This window comes from Protopterus annectens, chromosome 14.part0, assembly GCF_019279795.1.
Source record: "Protopterus annectens isolate FY-2018-M chromosome 14.part0, PAN1.0, whole genome shotgun sequence".
In the NCBI taxonomy this organism is placed as follows: domain Eukaryota; kingdom Metazoa; phylum Chordata; order Ceratodontiformes; family Protopteridae; genus Protopterus; species Protopterus annectens.
This window is the reverse complement of record NC_056748.1, coordinates 432,113,558-432,129,055: the sequence shown is the minus strand read 5'-3', so window position 1 is coordinate 432,129,055 and position 15,498 is coordinate 432,113,558. Positions and strand designations below refer to the sequence as shown.

General features: G+C 48.0%; 1 protein-coding gene across 1 annotated transcript in view; it reads right to left on the bottom strand.

Moving 5' to 3' along the window:
* SEC24C (SEC24 homolog C, COPII coat complex component) overlaps window positions 1–15,498 on the bottom strand; it is a 2,546,747-nt gene that overhangs the window by 491,400 nt on the left and 2,039,849 nt on the right. The window contains exon 19 of the mRNA XM_044055565.1: window positions 7,728–7,866. Within this exon, the coding sequence (XP_043911500.1) occupies window positions 7,728–7,866 (139 nt within the window). The remainder of the gene's footprint in view (window positions 1–7,727; window positions 7,867–15,498) is intronic.

Genomic DNA, 15,498 nt, shown 5'->3' with positions numbered 1-15,498 from the left:
TCCCCTTTATTCTGTGGATTGGGAAAGAAGGTTGGCAAATGAATGGACTTGAGGCACACAGGATACCACCTTGGGCATGAAGGATGGATTGGATCTCAGAGACACCCTGTCCTCATGAAAGATGATGAAAGGCTCCACTGCCATAAGAGCCTGTAATTCAGATACCCTTCTAGCTGAAGTGATTGCTAAAAGGAAAGCTGTTTTCCAAAAAAGAAATTTTAAGTCTGCAGTAGCAGCTGGCTCAAAAGGAGGTAGAGTGAGTTTCTCCAAGACAAAGTTAAGGTCCCAGGCTGGGGTTGGAGCTCTCCTGGGTGGTCTCAAATTTTTGGCCCCTCTGAGGAACTGCTTGAGCAGTGGATGAGAGAAGAGGGGAGGTTCTGTGTTATAATGAGCTGAAATGGCTGAGGCGTGGATTTTAATGTAGGAAAAAGACAGGCCCTTGTGAAGCATCTCAGTGAAGTATTGTAAAATCTGAGGTAAATTGGGCGCTACTGTGCTCATCCCTTGAGATTGGTTCCAGGCACAGAATCGTTTCCATTTTTCAGCATAAGATTTTCTAATACTAGGCCTCCTTGCTTCTAAAATGATATCCATCACAGATTTGCTGAGGGATGGTAAAGGAGAGTTGGAAGCTGAGGGTGCAGAATCTGGTTCTCCTGCTAAGACAGCAGGGAACGAGTCTGAGGCAGGTGCCATGGAGATAACCATGACACACTGCGCAGGAGGGGGTACCAGTGTTGGTGTGGCCAGTCTGGAGCAATCAAAATCATCCTTGGTTTGTCATGTTTGATTTTTGGTAGTACTTTGGAGAGCAGAGGCAGAGGGGGGAAGGCATAGACTGATAGGTTTTTCCAGCTGAAGGACAGAGCATTCACTTTCCAGGCTTGTTTGTGAGGAGTCCTTGTGCAAAATTTGTCCAATTGATAGTTCTGGGGAGAGGGAAACAGGTCTATATCTGGGCTACCCCAATTGCTATCAACATGTTGAAAATCCTTGGTTCCAGTTTCCACTCATGTGGGTCCATGAGGTTTCTGCTTAGTCCGTCTGCTAGTGTATTTAATTTTCCTGGCAGGAATTGAGCTTGTAGGTGCACTTGGTAGCTCAAGGCTGTGTTCCACATTGCCATGGCTAGTCTGCAGAGGGGGTAAGAATGTGTACCCCCCTGCCTGTTTATGTACCACATAACAGTGGTGTTGTCCGTCTTTACCATTAGTTGTCCTGGAAGAATGTGGTCCTTGAAGGCTGTCAGAGCATTCTTTACAGCTAACATTTTTTTTGACTGACATGCAGGTATATTTGACTTGGGTTCTATTTGCCCTGAATGCACTTCCCTGCCAGGTGAGCCCCCCATGCATAGTCTGATGCATCTGTTGTTAGGGTTTAGGCAGCAGGGGGTGGTGCGAAAGGTAGTCCCTTGTTTTGGTGGCAGGCCTCTGCCCACCAAAGGAACTCTAGACGTAGGCAAGGTATGATAGGAATCATTGTTTCTAGGTCTTGAGAATGTTGACACCATAGGCGTTTTAGATACCACTGTAGTTTCCTCATATGCAGTCTTGCATATGGAATTATAAGAATGCAGGAAGCCATGAACCCAAAGGCTTGCAGTATTTGTCTTGCAGATAGCAGGGTTTTTGTGGCCACTTGTTTGAAGTAGGTTGTCAAATGAATTTGCTTTTCTGGCGTGAGGTAAGCCATCTGGGAAGTTCTATTCAAGCTTGCTCCCAGGAATATAATTTGTTGACAGGGTACCAGGTGTGATTTCTTTTTGTTTATGGTGTACCCCAGACAAGTTAGAACCCTTTTTACAAAGGCCAGATGATTCAAAAGTATGTCCTGGCTTTCTGCCTGAATTAGACAATCGTCCAGGTATGGGTATATTTGAATATTTCTTTGCCTGCAAAATGCAATAACTGGAGCTAGGCACTTTGTGAATACCCTAGGTGCAGTAGATAAGCCAAAGGGCAGTGCAGAGAACTGATAGTGTATGTAGCCTGCTTTGAAGCGTAGGTATCTTCTGCAAGATTCCCTGATTGGGGATGTGCAGGTATGCTTCTTTTAAATTTAATGCTGCCAACCAGACATATTTGCCTAGCATAGGAAGTAATTGGTGAAAAGTCAGCATCTTGAATTTTGGAATCTCCAAAAAGGTGTTTAGAGTAGACAGGTCCAGGATAGGACACCATGAATGGTCTTTTCTGGGTACCAGGAAAAGTCTCGAATAGAAACCTTGTCCCTTTTCCTCTTCTGGTACCAGCTGAATAGTCCCCATGCTTAAGAGAGAAAGTACTTGTTTTTGGGCCTGTGCTCACTGATTTGGGGGTAGGTCCGGCCACCCACTTGGTGTTGCCAACGTGTGGAAGTGAAATCTCTATCCCTGGGACACTATATTTAAAACCCATTTGTCCTGAGTAATGAGCTCCCAATTCTTTGCATGACGAGCAATCTTTCCCCCAAATGGGCAGTCAGTTGATAAGTGCGTGAAAATTTTAAAAGGAAGTCATTGAGACAGTTTACCATAGGGGGAGTCATATTACTCCCAAGACTTAGAAGTGGAGGCCCCCCACTGCTTAGTTCTGTGAGGCCCCTGGGACTGAAACCTGGGTTTTTTGCTGTGTCTGGGTTTCGCTTGAGAAGACCTGGAAGGGGATGGAAAGAACCAATTCTTAGAGGGCCAGTGCCTACTAAATCTAGGAGGTTGAACTTGTAAAAAAATCTTTAACAGTTTGCACAGATTTAGCTTTATCTTCCATCTTTTTAAAAGCTTCCTCAGCCTTGTTGCCAAACAGGCGGTCCTGATTTACAGGAGCATCTAACAATTTAGCTTTAACATGATCAGGCAAAGATTGCTTCTTAAGCCACGCATGCCTTCTGAGCACAGACCCAGTAACGGCAGCCCTGCAAGAGGCCTCTAATGAATCAAAACCACATTGCAAAGTATGTTTTCCAACTTGTTCGGCAGAATGCATTAAATCCTGTAATTCTTTATTTTCCATACAGGCAGGAATCAACATCATTTTCTGTTTAAGCAGTCCAATAACATGTTGCTGACATTTTAACATAGGAAACTGGCAGTTTAAAGCCCTAATGGCCAAGGCTGCAGAAGTGTAAACCTTCTTACCCCATCTATCTAGCACCCTGGAGTCTCTATCAGAAGGAGTAGGATTTTTAGCAGTATAAGCCTTAAAGCCCTTGGGCCCCTGTGAAATAGTCTCTGGATCTGCAATAGGATTTTTGAAAATTCCGAGAAAGCATCATCAACAATGTCTAGTACAGGAGGAATAGCTAAAGGCCTATGCTGAGGTAGAAGAAAATCCCTAAGCTTCTTTTTTGAATTAGAAAAATCCTGGCTTTCCCAGTGGAAATGCTCCCTTAGAGTATGTAAGGCTTCCCCAAAACAAAAAATCCTCAGGAGGGGAAGCAGAGGGAATAGAGTCCTCTGCATCAGAATCCTCATAAGTAGGTAAGGGCAGATCCAGATCATCAGAAGAGTCAGAAAAAAACAGAATCCTGACCAGAAAATTCATAATCAACTTCAGTCCTAGGCCTCTTAGAAGGGGGGTGGGGGGGGTTGGCTACCCCTGATTAGAGTTATTAGATCTTCAGCCATTCTTATCATTTGTTTGTTAGGCATAGAAGCCTGAGCATGTGGCCTGGGCATTGGTTTTTTAGACATGGATCGAGATTTAGGCCTAAAGTAATGAAGGAGGCGTCGATTTAATATGCAAGTCCGTAGGCCTGAATACACCCTCAGAAGCTGGTGCCTGCACAGCGGCTCCGGACCCATCCAAGGTAGAGATACCCGCGGGTTCCATAGTTGAAGCATCCGGACTCCGAATGGGCCTCAGTAGAGGCCTGCGAATCAGAAGTAGCGGGTATCAGGGGCTGCGAAAGCACCTCACTGAGTACCAGTGAACTGGCGACTGGTTTAGGAGAAGCATCGTAGGCAGTTTTGAACCTCGGCGGCCTGTCTCTGTCTTTATCTTTGCGTTTTTTCGGAATCCCGGTAGTCGGATGGCTAACCGACGACATTCCTGGATAATTAAACCGAGAACCGAAATATTTAGAGGCGAAAATATATCAACGACGGATAGTGCGCTGATTAAATAAAGCACAAAACCAACAGCAAGGTACGTTGTGATCAGGGCCTAGGCAAGGAATACAGTACGAATGAAAATCTTTATGAGGTATTTGCTTTCCACAAGTAATGCAATTATTAACTTTTACTAACATCGGTAAGGAGCAAGAAAAAGTTTCCCCAACGGGGTACTTAGCTTTAGTTCACGACTTCGGTTCTGAAACTCAAAAACGGAAATTTCAGGAGTCAGCCGACCGGCACTTGCGAACTGCTTCTGCTTCAGGCAAGGAAGACTGGTGTAATGGCGTCGGCTGCATGTTTTATACCCCTGACGACCTGACGTCATGGAAGAAGGGACTGCAACCGACGCAGGACCCAAGACTTTGTTAATCAGACCAACTGAGGGCTACCTGCAAGCAGATAATCAAAATGTAATGACTGCAACAGTGAAACATGAAGAACATCGTCGCTTGCCATCAGTGTCCTGGGGCCAAAGATCACTGACACATGGGCCCGTAGGTTCTTGACCCGGTCCTGAGTGAGAAAAACTTGTAATAGCAGAGTGTCCAACCATGCCCCTATAATTTCCAAGGTCTGTGTCGGGTTCAACGGGGACTTGGAGATGTTGATGGCAATCCCTAGACTGACTGCAGGATGCAGGAAGGAGTCTCTGGCCATTTAAAGTAAACGCTTGGTGGCAGCAGTGAGGAGCTAATCGTCTAGGTAAGGAAACACCTGAATTCCCTGAAGCCTCAGGTGAGCCGTTACTGCTGCCATAACCTTGGGAAACACCCTGAGGGCTGTGGTGAGACTGAAGGGTAGGGCTCTAAACTGGAAATGACTGGCTCCCAGCCGGAAGTGAAGGAATCTGCTGGAGCGTCTGCAAATCTTGATGTGGTAGTAAGCATCCTGGAGGTCAATTGAGCACATCCAGTCGCATTCTCGGAGATAAGGTAGAATGGACTGCAAGGTGACCATCCGGAATTTCTGCTTGGCTACAGACAGGTTCAGAGTTGACAGGTCCAATATGGGTCTAAGGTCCCGTGTCTTTTTTGGCACTAAAAAGAACCTGGAGTAAATGCCTAATCTGGACTGATCTGGGGGACTGGTTCGATAGCCTGATTGTAAAGCAGCTTTGAAATTTCGTGCACTGCGGCCACCCTCTGAGCGGGTGGAACATCCGGGAGGTGCTTTGATTGGATGGGTGGGGCAAAGAATGGGATGGAGTATCCTCTGGATATTATTTGTAGCACACAACGGTCCGTCGTGATGGACCCCCAAGCCGTTAGGTGCAATGACAATCTTCCCCTGACTGTCTCCAGAGTAGGACAGTCGGGCAACCCCTCAGGGCTGTTGCACGGGTCTGTCCGAGAAGGTCTCCCTAGGCCCAAGTTCCTCGGACCCCTTCTGCCTCTGGGGTGGCATCTGTCTTGTCCCCCTTTGCCTCTAGGGGACGAATTGTCCTAAGTGTCCCGGAAAAACTGAGATGTTCAGAACCACATCTTCTTCTGTCCTCTTTGACTCCTAGAAATGGATCTTTGAGGGCTAGAGAAGCGGACTCCGACGGCAGACAGAGTCTTCACGTCCTTCTTGCTCTGGACCATGGTGTCACAAACTGTTTTCCCAAAAAGGGAGGAACCGTCAAAGGGAGCATTTGTGAATAATGCCTTGAAGGGGTCCGCAAATTAACAGAGTCTGAGCCAAGCGTGCCGCCTTACAGCTACACCAGTCCCAGCCGCCCTAGCCGCTACTTCCGTGGCATGGGAAAGAAGACGCATGGACGTGTTTGAAACGGATTTCAGAGTCGACATTTTCACTGAGAACAGTCGCTTGTCCTCTGGTGACAAGGACTCTGGGGGCGACACAGTGAATTCCATGACCAGGTCTCGCTGGAGTCGAATGACGAATGCCAAATAATTCAGCGTTCATATGGAAAATGTCATTGAAGAAAAGACTCGCTTCTCAAAGCGATACACTGCCCTAGACTCTTTGTCCGGAGGGTGGACCGAAGAACTTTTCTGAGCCAGTTCTTTCTTGGCGATAGCTGCCACCACCATAGCATCCACAGGGGATCCCTTGTACCAGGCCTGTCTGTGGGAGGAGAAAGGTTCCTGTCTGTGAATCTGGGTATTGGCTCTAAGCGCTAACCATAAAACTTTAAGAATTACTGTTGCCTGCCTATTATTTGTTGTTTTTCAGTAGTTTGTCTGCAGTTTGACTCTATATTGGCTCTATGATGTCAGGCTCCTTCCATGCCCACGTGGTAATAAGATCCACTAATGGATCTGCAGGAGGGGACACCCAAGATGTAGATGGGCCCGTGCCAAACGCCTCCAGGAATACTGACTCGTCCGTAGAGGGTTTTGGGGCTGACTAACCTCCCCTCTGGCGGAGGATTTCCATGATGTCTCCAAAGGAGGCATCCTCGGGAGGTGACCTGGGGGAACCCTGACCTTCATCCAAGTCAGTATCTTCTGTGACGGACTCGTGGGAGTCCATGTGCCTCCTTTTACATGAATGCTTACGGGGGGCCTCCTCAGTGGGACTCTCTGAAGAGGGCTCGTAAGTCACAGGGGGTTCCACGATGGGATCCACCTGGGGTGCTCTAGCACAGGCTGTCCCTGGGACATGCTGACGGGAGTCGTGACCAAATCCACGGCAGCCTGGGCGGAGTCCAAGGCAATGGGCTGGGGTCCCAATCCCTGGGAGAGAACCCTCTCCACCACGTCAAAGCCCAAAGGAGAGCACATCTCCTTGGCAACCAGCAAGGAAGAAGCTCTCCCCGGCTCCGTCGTGAGGATTGGGGCCGAGGCCGAGGTAGCTAGGGTTCCGAAGGAACAGCTTGGATCCGACAAAGTCGGAGCCGAAGACATCTCCGTTCCCTAGGATTAGGCTCCCTGTTCTCGGCCCTGAGAGTTGCTCGGATCCGAACAAGTCTGATCTGAGGAATTCAAGGTAATGGCCAGTGTCAAGGTTGGAGGAACTGTCGGCGCCGAGCCCCCAGCTCCGAGGATCCATAAACCCCGAAACTGCAGGTCGGATCGGGGAAGGAGAGATAGGATGGAAGAAGGGCATAGAGGTCCCCTCTACGGCCGAAATTAAGCTGTTGATCACTGTGCAGCCATCTTTGAAGTCTCAGGAATATGAGTCTTTTTATCGGTTTCTCAATCCCTGTTGCAGCAGACCACAGCATACAGCCCTAACTCTACAGTTGTACGTGCACCTGCATACACAAGGGCAAGCCTTCCCCTGAAAATATGCAATTTCCTGCAAATACCCCATGAAGGCTACCACAAATGTGGCTTGATAGGAACTAAGTGCAAGCAGCAGTTGCCAGGATATGCAAGGTGACAGGTGTCTACAGTGTGAGAATGACTGCCACCTGCACATCACAGGATGACAGTAGTCTCACACTCCCATTCTTCACTGTCTGGCTCCAAGTTAGCATGGGTCTTGAGAAGTTTGAGGAACTGTGCAAGACAGAGAACACTTACCTCGTGTGCATTCAATAAACAGTGCCTTCGGAAACAAAGTTTGTCTGATTCAGGTTTAATTGACAGGGTGCATAAACAGTAAGGATATACCTCTGGTACAGTAAACAATTTCAAAATGAGACAAGCACATGCAAAGACATTACTATCATTCTCCTTACCGAACTTGGCTAAGAAGTTTATCAGGGTGTCTGTTTCACAGTTCCTGTAAAGGTCAGCTAGCTGTGTACAACAGTTCAGTGAGAGATTGTGGATTCGGAGACGTCTCTGTCCACTGCAACTAGTGTATAACAAAGCGCACTGTTGGGATTGCAAAGAAAATAGTTACAGATCACAGAACTAACCTGTCTGGAAATGCATGCACATGGCATCATGTAAAACTTTTAAAACATTAACGGTTTTAATAAAGCTTAACTTCTTATTCGTGAGCCTAAAAGATAAACGGTCCATAAAAATGGTACATCATAACACAGCTTTGGGAAATGTTCAAACTAACCCAATAACTTCACACCATTAATTCAAGTCATACAGGTATCAACAATAAAATGTCTACCTTCTGGGAGACAACCTGATACACTCCTCATTCATTTTCATACAAAAAAGTGCTACCAGAAATGAGCTTTTTTTTTATCTCTAATTCACCACTCAAGTACAGTAGAACAGCTAAATAAACTGGGAATAAACCCCTATGCCACCTGCTGCACTACCAAACTGGCTTACAGGCAGGATGCAGGAAATCAAAACAGGGGAAGTTATCTCCACAGACAAGTCACTGGTGGAGTCCCAAGGGTTTCTGTGCTGAGACTTTCTATTTGGCATATTATTTTCTAAAGTAGAAGCCAATCCCAATGGGCTAGTGCTGACTAAGTTTGTAGATGTCTATCTAGGAGCAATGACTGAATCCCCAATTGACTTAAGCCATGTGCAAGAAGTCTGATCCCATATGACTAACTGGTGCCAAAATCATGGGCAAACTAAATGCCAAAAAATGCATTACTGCACCTTTGGGTAGTCATCTAACCCAAGGAACTACCACATTTAGGATACATTGCTAACAGCAGATCTAGCTGTTTGGGATTTGGGAACTTGTGTGGGCAATGAACTAACTTTTGACTAACATGTGTCCACTGTTAAAAAAAAAAAAAAAAGGTCTTTACATTGGACAGCTTATATACAAAGGGATTGTGTTTAGCTCTAGGGATGTTGCTGTTCACTTTACTCAGCCCTCACTAGTTCAGTCACAGAGTATAATGCCCCCTTTGGCGTGTATTTGTCCAGACACATGGAACAAAGTTCATCCCTATCCATATTCAACTGCAACTTAGATCTATGGATGGAAAATAGAAAATTTACCCCAGGACTGCCCACTATACTAGTAATGGACAGAGGCAGCACATAAATGCTTTTTCTAATGCATGGGTCCTCTCAAATTATCTACTGTATGATCTCAGTTATTCTCATTATGGGGTAATACATAATTATCAACCATGGGATGGGTAAGGTCAACCTCTAACCAAATGGGACAGGTTAACTTGAGCAGAAAAAAAGGAAAATTGGTTAGGCTTAAAATGGCCTGCAAGGGCAGCTAGCCTAGTACTTACCTATGAACCTATAATAATAATAGCAATATTAAAAATAGTAATAATTGGTTAACTAGGTAGGCCCAATGGACACACAGTCCCTTTTCAGAGGTGACCTGAGAACAATGTCAGGTTAAGTGACTTGCTCAGAGTCACACAATAGCCACATGGAAGCTGTAGGAGTCAAATTCAGGACTACTAAATAGCAGCACATAGGCTTAAACCTCAGAGCCAGGCTGCCAGAATAACAAACAATTAAGAAAATGGCTTGTTTTAAACATAACAAAATACTGTTGTTTCAAGGTACAAACTATAACTACAGATGTTCCTGTCATATTTCAAGATGAGTTGTGTGATCTTACACCACACGTTACCTCCCAGAGGCTGAAAGTCAGCAAGGAATTCAACTGTAAGGCAGAATATAAGCTGCATCATCTTTAATTCCATTTTGAAGCACAGTGTTAGCAAAAAATGTTCATACATCATCAATCGTTATGCAGCGCAAAAGGTTAACAGGGGATGGCTGAAGACACCAGCCGCCATGTTGTACAAGGATAAAGGCACTGCCTGTGACTCAAGCAACCTAGACTCATTTCAGCAACCCAGACGGTGGCGGATGACAAAGGAATGATAAGGAAATGCCCGCTTCCTTTCTCAGGCAGAAGGGCTGAGAATGCATACTATGTTCCGCACTCCTTTTCAGACTCTCCAGTGGAGACAGGAGAAAGCAGAAGTTGTTGTTCCGGAAAGGAGCAGTGCCTTTGAGGGTTATATGTCACTCTAGGAAGCAGCTAACATTAACACATTAGCCAAATGCTCACCCTCCTTTGGTTATCTGCCAGCACACCACATGGGGATATGATACAGCCATAAAAAGAAAACTTTTAGTTATGTACTTACCATAACGATAGATGTATGTGATCCATCTCGCCTACATTCATTACTGACGGGTTCGGAGCCGAGAATCGGCTCCGACTCGGCCACTATAACTAGCACGAAGTCTCTCACTGGCTGGGCTAACCCTGTATCCCAGGATGCATCACGCCCAAACCCCCAGATCTTGTATGCCCCAACATGATTCTCCCACATACACCATACCACAAGGATAAATAAGTAAGAGGAGAGAAAAAAAAATATCCTCAGAGAAATCAGAATACAGATTTCCTCCAAGTCCAACAGGTAGGGGGAAGGAGGGCGGGTACGTAAGAATGTAGGCGAGATGGATCACATACATCTATCATTATGGTAAGTACATAACTAAAAGATGTAATGTGATCCTATCTCGCCTACATTCATTACTGACGGGACAGCGTCCCTAGCACCTAAATCCCGGGAGGCTCACTGGAAAACACTCCTGAGCACTGTGGTACCAAAGGAAGCCCGACCTCTAGAGGCCACGTCCAGTTTGTAATGAGAAATAAAGGTATGTGGAGAAGTCCAAGTAGCCGCTGCACATATCTCATCTATGGATAATCTAGCATGAAAGGCCACTGAAGTTGACATAGTCCTGGTAGAATGCGCCCCAACTGGAAAGGGAAGATCCTTACCTGCTAATGCATAAATAAATGAGATGCAGTCTCTAATCCACTTAGCTATGGTGCCCTTAGTTACAGATCTGCCCATTCTATTGTCCGAAAAAGATGCAAACAACTGATCTGATTTTCTCTCCTGTTTTGTCCTATTTAAATAAAACCTCCCAGTTGTCTATGCACATCCAACTGGTGCAATTTGTATTCCGCTTTGTTGGAGAACCTTGGGAAAAAGACCGGAAGCTCAATAGACTGGTGGAGAAAAAGGGCAGAAGAGACTTTAGGGAGAAAAGAAGGATTAAGTCGCAGTGATACTCTGTCCTTATAAAAAATTAAATAAGGAGGTTTAGCAGAAAGAGCTTGAAGCTCCAATACTCTTCTGGCTGAAGTTATGGCTACCACGAAGGCAGTCTTCCATGACACAAATTTCAATTCGCAGGAGGCTGCCAGCTCAAAGGGAGAGGAAGTCAAAGCTCTGAGCACCACATCTAAATCCCATGGCAAAACGGGTTGCGAAACCAGAGGGCGCAACAGCCAGGCTCCTTTCAGAAAGGCTTTACACAGCTTATGACCCATAAGGGAAAGCTCATGTGCAACATGATAATTGGAGATTGCTGCCAACTGAACCTTTATGGTGGAGGCAGCCGAACCTTGTCTAAAGAGTGTAGCTAAGAAATCTAACACCGCGGACACCGGTGCTGTAAGGGGGTCCAGATCATGTTGCTGAGCCCAAACTGCAAATCTCTTCCATTTACTAGAGTATATTTTCATAGTAGAAGACTTGTGGGAGGAAGACAGAATATGAACTACTTCCGGGGTAAAAATATGCTGTCTGACTAAGGTCGGAAGTGGAGGAGCCAGGCAGCGAGCTTGAGTGTTCGTAGGGATGGATGGCGCTGTCTTGACTGATGAGTCAATAGGTCTGGAGCTGGGTCCAGAATCCAAGGGCCATCCACCACATACTTCCGAAGGAAGGGGAACCAAACTTGACGGGGCCAGTGGGATGCGATCAAAATCACTTTGCTTCCCAAGCAGGTGGCCTTCTGAATCACTCTGGGTAGCAGAGGGACTGGCGGGAAGGCGTAGAGCAGACCGGAGGGCCAATTGTGGACTAGAGCATCCCTGGGAGACTCCCCCTGTGGGGGGATCAGAGTGAAAAAATTGCTGCACTTTGCATTCAGGGGACTGGCAAAGAGGTCGCAGCAGGGAAGACCCCACTTGGAGAAGATCTGCGCAGCCACTCTGTCGTTCAGGGACCATTCGTGAGGCATCAGAATAGCTCTGCTCAGCCTGTCTGCTATCACATTGGACTTCCCCGGAATGTGCGTTGCCACTAGAAAGTGCTGGGAAGCGATCGCCCAATTCCACACTCTCATGGCCTCTCTGCAAAGAGGTTAGGACTTGGTTCCTCCCTGCTTGTTCAGATACCAGACAACCAACATATTGTCGGAGAGAATCGCAATAGTTCTCCTGGGAAGAGAGCTGTGAAGTGCCTGCAACGCTAGAAGCACCGCTCTCATCTCTAGAACACTGATATGCAAGTGAACCTCGTGGTCTTGCCATGTACCTTGGACCGTCTCGCCCAGATAATGCCCTCCCACCCTATCTGGGAGGCGTCCATGGTTACTGTGGCAATAGGGGACGAGGGGCTCAAGGGTCTCTCTTGGTCCAGATTGGACGAGAGAAGCCACCAACGCAGATCTTGCCGGCATCTCTCCGTGATGAGAATCGGGTGGGACAAGGGGCGTTCCTGATATGACCACTGGGCTGAAAGGAGCCACTAAAGTATTCGCACGTGTTACCTGGCCAGCGGAACTAAGAGAATGGTAGCCTCCATTGATCCCAACAACTGAAGAACCATCCTGGCTTGGGCTTTTCTGTGGGGTAGTAAAGCCAGGACTTGGGCCTGTAACACTTTTATTCTCTCTGTCGGTAGAAAGGCTTTCATCTCTACAGAGTTTAGCTCTGCGCCGATAAAGGCAACATGCTGTGATGGCAGCAATACAGACTTTGCCCAGTTGAATGAAATCCCTAGAAGATGGCCCAATTTGACAGTAGCTCTCATGGCTTGAACAAGTAGATGCCTGGTGGGGGCAGTGAGGAGCCAGTCGTCTAGATAAGGAAACACCTGGAATCCTAGACATCTCAGGTGAGCTGTCACCACTGCCAGACACTTGGTGAACACCCTGGGGGCTGTGGTGAGACCAAAGGGCAGGGCCCGGAATTGAAAATGACTGGCACCGAGCCAGAAGCGTAAATGCTTCCTGGAAGCCTTGTTTATCTTGATGTGATAATAGGCATCCTTGAGGTCGAGGGAGCACATCCATACTCCTTTTTCCAGCAATGGGAAAATGGATTGCAAAGAGACCATTCGGAACTTGAACTTCTTTACAAAGCGGTTTAAATGGCTGAGATCCAGAATGGGTCTCAAGTCCCCTGTTCTTTTTGGCACCAAAAATAACCTTGAGTAAGTTCCTAATCCGATCTGGTCTGCGGGGACTGGTTGGATGACTCCTTTTTCTAGCAGCTTTGAAACCTCTATTGCTGCCTGATCCCATTGACTGGGTGGAACGTCCGGGATTTTCCTTGACGGAGGGGGGGAACGAAAAAGGGGAATGGTGTAACCTCTGGTGATGATACGAAGCACCCATCGATCCTGAGTGATGGACTCCCAGGCCTGAAGATGCACCGAAAAATGACCCCCGACTGGCTCCGGAGATGCACAGTCGGGTAATCCCGCAGGGACATTGGTAGGAGGAACCACGAAAGGACCCACAGCCTCCTGTATTGCGGGGGCCTCCACCGCCTCTAGGGCGATGCCTTCCATTAAAATTACCCCCTCCTCTGCCCCTGGAGGGGGGGGGTCACTTTGATGGGCAGGGGAAGACTTTTGAGACTTTCTGAACCACATTTTCCCTCCCGTCTGAGCCTTGGGATAAGGCCTAGTGGGAAGCGAAAAACGGGCCCCAACGGCAGACAAAGTCTTACCCTCCTGCTCACATCTAGTGAGGGTGTCTTTCACTTTGGGTCCAAAAAGGGAGGACCCATCGAATGGGGCGTCCGTGAAAGAAGACTTGAAAGCCTCCGCAAAATGACATAAGCGCATCCAAGCTTGCCTTCTAAGGGCTACGCCCGAACTCGCTGCTCTACCCGCCCCCTCGGCTGCATAAGGTATGAGCCTCATGGATGAGGTGACGATGGAAGAAAGGGTAGACAGCTGGGCGTTAACAGACTGGGCCAACGCCTCAAGCAGGTTACCCGACAGGGTATCTCCCAACTCCTTTATGAGATCCCTTTGGAGCCGCGTAAAATGACACAAGTAATTCAGCGACCACAAGGTAAAGGTCGCTGAAGACAGGGTACGCTTCCCATACCTATCCATACTCCTAGACTCCTTATTAGGAGGATGGATAGAGGTAGAAGCCTCCGCCACGTCCTGCTGGGTGGCGGACGCCACCACCATGGCATCCACAGGTACTCCCTTGGTCAGAAATTCTTTTCCAGGAGGCGCAGATAAAAACTTATTGGGGCGGCTAGGAACTGGCTCCACAGAGTCAGGGTGTTCCCACACCCTTCGACAAATAAGATTCAATAATTCATCAAAGGGTGGAGACACCCAGGAGGTGGAAGGCTGGACTCCGAAGGCCTTGAGGAAGACCGACTCCTCCTCAGAAGGGTTTTTGGAAGGCCAGTCGCCCCGCTGTCACAAGATCTCCAGGATATCAGAGAACGAGACATCATCCGAGGACGACTTCGGGGACCCTTCTGCATCATCGAGGTCGGTGTCCGAGGTGACAGACTCATCTGGGGAGTCTACGTGCTTCCTCTTACACAACTTCTTCCTGGGAGGCTCTTCAGGGACAGACTCTGAAGGGCCCTCAGAAAGTAGGGGACCACACATGGAGGTATCCCTCAGGCCCGGGAGCCCCGCTGTCCAGAGATAGGGGGGCACCAGAAGCTCTAGTCGCAGCATCTAGGGAAGGAGTTGCTGATTCAAGTGAAGTCACGATGGACTTGGCCAGTGTGCTCCTCATAGCCTCGAAGGCAGGTCCACCAGAATCGGACGAAAAACCCGCCTCGGAGACCATGACCGGAATCGGGGTACCCCTAGCCGAAGCACCAAGGGGGAGACTCGGAGCCGTAGTCTGAAGCCTTGATGTATCCCCCTCGGGTCCGACTAAGGACACCCGAGTACCGAAACCTGTAGACGGAATGGAAAAGGTTGGAGCCGATGTCGGATCCGAAAGACTTGCAGGAGGTTTCGGAGCCGACCCAGGGACTTCACTCGATTCGGCAGACTCCGGCTCCAACAACACCGAGGTTGTCGGAGGAGGAAGAAATGGAACCGATATAGTAGCTGGCTCCGGAGCAGACTGGGCTGGAGCCGAAAATAATTTAGTTAACACTGGCGACTGGAGGAGCCTCTGGACCACCCTATCGACATCCGAATCAGAGAGCCTGGAGGACTTGGAGGAGACAGACGGGGGCCGAGAAACCTTCTCTGTCGGAACTGAGACAAAGGTAGGGGAACGGCTCCGAATCAGCTCCAAAAGGATCGGAGCCGAAGTAGGCTCGAGAACCACCGCAACCTCCTTTGGCGCTGACCCCGCAATAGACAATACTTCCTGCGGATCCGAGACCAGTGGAGCCGAGGAAGGAGACATAGCCTTGGATGGTGCTTCCTGCGGCTCCGAGACCAGTGGAGCCGAGGAAGTAGTAGTTTTAGATCTTTTCTCCGGAGGCTCAGAAGAACTAGGTGGAGACTTCATTTTTGACTTGGATCTGGGTTTCTCAGAGGAAGGAGAGGACGCCAACGTTTCCTC